Source organism: Nelumbo lutea, chromosome 3 (genome assembly GCF_056320005.1).
Source record: "Nelumbo lutea isolate HS-2025 chromosome 3, American lotus-T2T, whole genome shotgun sequence".
NCBI lineage: Eukaryota > Viridiplantae > Streptophyta > Magnoliopsida > Proteales > Nelumbonaceae > Nelumbo > Nelumbo lutea.
The window spans coordinates 45,954,386-45,960,626 of record NC_142686.1 but is presented as its reverse complement, the minus strand read 5'-3'; the positions used below and the strand labels follow the sequence as shown (position 1 = coordinate 45,960,626).

Genomic DNA, 6,241 nt, shown 5'->3' with positions numbered 1-6,241 from the left:
AGGTTGAGCCTTTCAATGCTTCACTGAAGTAGGCCACCGATCGGTTTTGCTGGGTGAGGATGGCGCCAATCCCGGTTCCACTCGCATCGCATTCAATCACAAATCCTTGGGAAAAATCCGATAGGCGTAGGATTGGCGGTGAAGTGAGTGCCTTCTTCAACTGCTGGAAGGCCAGCTCTGCTGCCTCGTTTCATTGAAATTCCCCTTTGGTCAACAGTTGGGTCAAGGGAGATGCAATGCTTCCAAAGTTGCGGATGAACTTCCAGTAATATCCTGCTAACCCGAGAAAGCCACGGACCCCTTTTGCTGATGTCGGTGTAGGCCATGCAAGAACAACTTGTATTTTGGCTGGGTCAACTGACACGTCTTGCTCTGAAATCACATGACCCAAGTACTCGACCTGCGAAACACCAAATTGACATTTTGACATTTTTGCAAATAATTTGTTAGAGGATAATATGGTTAGAACAATTCTCAAATGAGATAGGTAGTCTTCCCATGATTTTGAATAAACCAAAATGTCGTCGAAGAAGACCAAAATAAATTTCTGGAGGTATGGGTGGAAGAGGTCGTTCATGAGGCTTTGGAAAGTTGCAGGTGCATTCGTCAAACCGAACGGCATCACTAAGAACTCGTAATGCCCTTCATGTGTCCGGAAAGCTGTTTTAGAAACGTCTTCTTCTTGTACCCGAATCTGATGGTATCCTGACCGTAGGTTCAGTTTGGAGTAGAATTTGGTCCCGTGGAGCTCATCTAATAATTCATCGATCACCGGAATTGGGTACTTGTTTTTAACAGTGATGTCGTTCAGTGCTCGGTAATCCACGCAAAACCGCCAAGCTCCATCAGCCTTCTTCACTAGCAAAACTGGTGATGAGAATGAGTTGTTGCTTGGCCTTATCAGTCCTGACTGCAGAAGCTCCTTCACTATCTTCTCTATTTCGGTCTTCTGGTAATACGGGTATCGGTATGGCCTCACACTAACTGGTCCTTTATCGGGAAGCAGTGGAATCTGGTGGTCATGTGGTCGTTTAGGAGGCAGGTTGGCGGGCGGCTCAAACACATGGGAAAACTCGGTTAGGAGGTGGTCCATCTCTGGTGGGAAGAAACTTGGTTGGCCGCTGCTGTATGAAGGAACTATCTGAAAAAAAAATCCCATACCTTGTAACCCGTTGCATTCCTTGTTGGTTAAGGCTTCAATGCTGGCTCGTCCTAATCCTTGGAAGGTGCAGGAGAGTCCCTCTTTCTTGAATGTCAAGGTCAGTTGTTTGTAATCCATCTCGATGGGTCCAAGCGTCTCTAGCCATTGTACTCCCAATACCAACTGGCATGCCGCGACTGGAAGAACATAGTAGTCAACGGTAATGGGATGTCCTTGAATGGCGAGAGTGAGAGCTCGACACTGCCCCATGCACTCTATCTTTTCACGGTTGGCCACCATAACTTGAAATTTCTTGTCTCGGTTCACTGGTAACCCGAACTTGGAGACGATGGCCTGGTCAATGAAGTTGTGGGTGCTGCCACCATCAATCAGTACTGTCACGTTCTTGTTTTTCAGCTTACCAAGAACACGTATGGTCTGCAGGTGCTCGGCTCCTGCAATAGCATGGAAGGAGATTTCAGGGATGGCTTCTTGGCCTTCTTCCTCTGGCTCGACAGTCTCCACGTCCGCCAGTTTTGGGTCCTTGATCATGAATAGTTGTGGACGTGCACAACGGTTGCTGGGGGTGAACTTCTCATCACAGTAGTAACACAACCCCTTCTCATGACATTCCCGCACCTCCTGGTTGGTGAGTCACCAGAATGTTGAGGGAGGAGCATTAGAAACTTGGGTCATGCACGGTGTAGGTGGAGGCTCGAGTACACCGGCCATGTGGTTGGGTGACCCCTTCTGGGATATCATGGCTGATGGGGATCGAACCAGCTGCTTAGCCTTCCGCTGCAAGTGATTTCGTTCCTCAATTAACCGGGCCACTCCAATTGCCTCTATCAAGGTTCAAGGCTGCTTGATCTTCACATCTAAACGGATGTCATCACGAATTCCTGCAATGAAGCAGCCAATGAGAAAACTCTCGGGCAGGCCGTCAACTCGGTGGGAGAGCCTTCCGAAGGCTTCTTGATAAGCCGTCACAGTGGTGGTTTGCTTCAGGCGAGTTAACGGTTCCGATGGGTCCTCATAGTCGGTGGGGCCGAACCGTTGTAACACAGCCTTGGAGAATTCTTCCCATGTGAGCGGTCCACGATGCTTCGTCAACCACCTGTGCCATTGCAAGGCAATGCCTTCCAAATGGAAGGAAGCTAGCTGCACTTGTTGGTCCGAGATAATATTTTGAAATTCAAAATACTGCTCCGCCTTGTAAATCCATCTGCTTGGGTCATCCCCATTAAATTTTGGGAACGACAGCTTGACGTGTTGATGAGGGTGGTCATGGGTGGAGCTGGAACGAGAAGTATGGGGGTGTGAGGATTCTTCATGGGCAAAAGGGTTGGTCTCGGGAGTGGTATTGGGAGTGGTTTGTGAGGCTCGAAGGGCTTGGAGTTCGGTTAACACTGCTTGTAAGACAATGTTCACCTGGTCGAAGCTCAACTCATGTCGTGCTAAGGTTTCATTGACTTCATTGCGGAATTCTGCGTTGGTCTTTCCACAGGTGTCCATGGTCGAACCGGCTCTTATACCAATGATACGAATAAGTTTTCCAGCAAGGGAAAGAAGGATCTAGGATAAGGAGAAGAGAGAGGGAGAGTTCGGTTGTAGGGAAAGCCAATGCCTTTTTCCATTCATTCAGGCTATATTTATAGCCTTATTGTGCTACAAATTAGGAGTAGAAATAGGAACTGCCGCCCCATAATCTTAGGAGCTTATCAACAAAAAAAAAAAAAAAAAAAAAACAAAAAACACTTATCTACTAAAACAGAAAACAGAAAGCACTTATCTATCTAGCCGAATTAAAACCGAATGGCTAAGGCTTATCCACAACTAAGGCTAATATGACCGGGTCTTCTGCTGCTATCAACTTTGACCGGACCCTTGGCTGCTGTGCGCCTAGTGCATGCATGCACATGCACGTATCATAAACATATGTGTTATACACATATAATAACAACTATTACTTTTATAAACAAAAATCAAAACAGTTTTAAGCCCATAACACAAATCCTTATTCTTTGTGCTTTGGGGCTTTAAAAATACAAATCCTGAAACTTATCTCCGAACACAACCTAAATTACTATATCCCAAAGATGTTACCCAGCTGGTAAAAGCATTTCCTTTTTTATTTTTTTGTACTGATCAAAATTCCCACCATCAAGATCTTTTTCTTTTTCATCCCCAAGCTTTACTTTAAGACTATGTTTGATTTGAAAGAAAAAGTAGGGAAAGGTGGGCAACCGCCTTAAAATTTATTAACCATTATCAAAATTAAAAAAAGAAAAGAAAAGAGGTACTCCAAACCTAAAGTGTACAAAAGGAAGGCCCAAATTATCGTCATGATGAAGAAGCAATCTCACAGTCTAAAATGATTAAAAAACTTGGAGCCCATTTGGCGTGTTTTTCTTCTGTGCGGTCTTTTGGCTGTTTATAAGTCGGGAAGACCGATTTTTGATGTTTGATGCATAGAAGATCTAGCCATCAAAAGACGGAATACTGAAAAGATGTGAAAAGCCCATTTTAGGCTGATTTTGGGAAGCTCCAAACGAAGTTTTTTACGTCTTTCGCGTTTTATTCTCGTGTGAAAAAATGCACGTCTGCCAAACGTACTTTGAACTGCTCAGATTTTAATGTAAAAGCTCAATACATCTTTTAACTGTCAGAACTACCAAAAGATTGATCTTCCCAAAAAAATGCGCCAAACAATCCCCTAATTAAATTGGTGCTTTAATTTCAACACCACTGGTATTTTGATTGGTTTGTTCTGTAAATTTTATACAGAGAGGTTTGAACTTAGAAGGTGATCCAACCATCATACCTCAATCTGCTTGTTGGCTACTGCAAGATGGAGAATAGCGTTGCCATCATCACCATCCTTAGAGTTCACAAAATCAACATCTCCAATTCCAATTAATCCCAGCAACAACTCCAACACCTTCAATTGCCCATGCTTCACACAGAGATGTAGAGTTGTCCCTCCACAATCCACCAACACCCTCGAGATCACTTCTGGTCTTGCTTGAGCAAGCACCTCCACCACCTCAGCTTGGCCTTTCATGGCTGCCAAATGGAGAGGCGTTCTCCCATCTCGATCACGAGCAATGCAAACATCTATCATTCCCGTCGGCAGCAGCAACTCCTTCACGACTTCAACATGGCCTTTTGCTGATGCCAAGTGTAAGGGTGTGTGACCTTGTGATCCATCTGGCTTCAAAGCAAGTTTAGGCTTGTTTGATAGAAGCACTCTAACGAAGTCGACGTGTCCAAGCACCGAGGCTATGTGCAAAGGAGTCTCAGTGATGCAAGCTTCAATACCTCTGTCAAGAATGAGTGGATCCTCTCGAAGCGATTGAAGCAAGGAACGTACGTTCCCTCCTAGTGCTGCTTCACGAAGTCTTCTGTCCATTCTCGATCCCAATTATTGATTGTTCAAACAAGTACTACTCTTTGGTTGTGGGAAATTTAGTTATAATTTAATGCCTTAAATAGATGATTTGTGGAAACGTTACTATCTACATACTAGCGGAGACCCGACGACATTTATTAAACGAAAGTTAAATAATGAAAAACATCTTTTACTAAAATATTTCTTATAGTTTCATAAATTTACTAAAATTTATCCTATATTAACATTTTACTAAAGCACCACTTATAATTTGTAATGGATTTAATCAATTTTCTATTAGATAGTAGAAAATGACGATGTTGACCCTAATATTGATTTAAATAAATTTAATTAAAAGAAAATAAAAATAAAAATAAAAATACAATTTTTGCCCTTAATAAGATACAGGCAACCACTCTATTGGTTATATTTAGTTAATTTTATTTTCTGTACAAAAAAAAAAAATGCTAAGGGTATTTTTAGAATAAAAATCATGGGCCTAATGGCAAAACAAAAACTCCTTAATGAAATGTTGATTAAGTAAATAAGTTGTAAAATATATTGGATGTTTTAGTAAAATGAAAACTATAAAGTACGTTTAAGTAAATGTGTAAAACTATATGGTGTGTAGGAAGGGCAACGTGGCAGGGATCATATTCTTCGTCCCCGACCCCAACCCCGATTCTGATATTAGCCCCAATCCCCGACGGGGATGGGTTCCCCGTGGGGACCCAAATCCCCAAAATGTTTTTAGATAATAGTATTTTTTAAAATAAATAAAAAATTTAAATTGTAAATTATGTTTTAAATATGTTATGATATATTTGCCATATTCATTAGTCTAAAATGTTTTAGATCATAAATCTAATTTTTAAATTTATTTTTTTAATAATTGCACTGTAATTTTTAAGTGGGTTCGGTTTTCACAAAAAGGTTAGTCGATTTCAGCTGACCAACTCCCTTACCTGACCAGGTCAAATTGGTTAGCCAAATAGTCTACGACCGAGTTGAACCAATTATTGAAAATATATTGATAAATAACAATAGTTTAATCTCCAATAATTATTGAAAATTTATAGCAAAAATACACAATTATTGAAAATATACTGATAATGAAAAATACAATAATTACAAAAATTACAAAAATACAATAAGTACTAAAAATATATTAACTTAGTAAATAAATAGTATAATTTCAAATAATAGTTTAATCTCTAATAAATATTAATCAATAACAAAAATGCAATAAATATAATAAGTACAATAAATTAAATTTAAAAATTTCAATAATAGTAATTTAATCTCCAATAATTATTGAAAGTTTTCTGTTAAATAACAAAACAAAATAAATTTATACATAACCATTGCAAATACATTTATCACAAAAAATGACAAATAATTACTGAAATACAATAAATATTAATTTTAGTATATGTAATTATATAATAAATACATATTAAAAGTTTATGATTATTATTAATAAATATTAAGTTTGTTGAAAATTATTTTCTCGAATTATTATTTGAAATAAGTGAAATTAATTATTTACAATATTATGTAAAAATATTAGATTGCTATTAATTTCAATATTATGTTATAATTATTTTTCTACTTTATATATATATATATATATATATATATATTTTAAATTTATTACATAATTTCATTATTTTAACTATTTAAAATATAGTTATGTTAAATATTTTTTT

At 38.8% G+C, this 6,241-nt stretch overlaps 1 protein-coding gene across 1 annotated transcript; it reads right to left on the bottom strand.

Annotated features, from left to right (window-relative positions):
* Positions 1-3,959: 3,959 nt before the first annotated feature.
* On the bottom strand, positions 3,960-4,553 carry LOC148864697 (uncharacterized). Its single transcript, XM_088976329.1, has one exon. It carries the CDS (start codon positions 4,551-4,553, stop codon positions 3,960-3,962), a length of 594 nt encoding a protein of 197 aa, XP_088832455.1.
* Positions 4,554-6,241: the final 1,688 nt, after the last annotated feature.

Coding starts and splice junctions, on each gene's coding strand:
- LOC148864697 (XM_088976329.1), bottom strand. CDS start 4,553: ATGGACAGAAGACTTCGTGAAGCAGCACTAGGAGGGAACGTACGTTCC.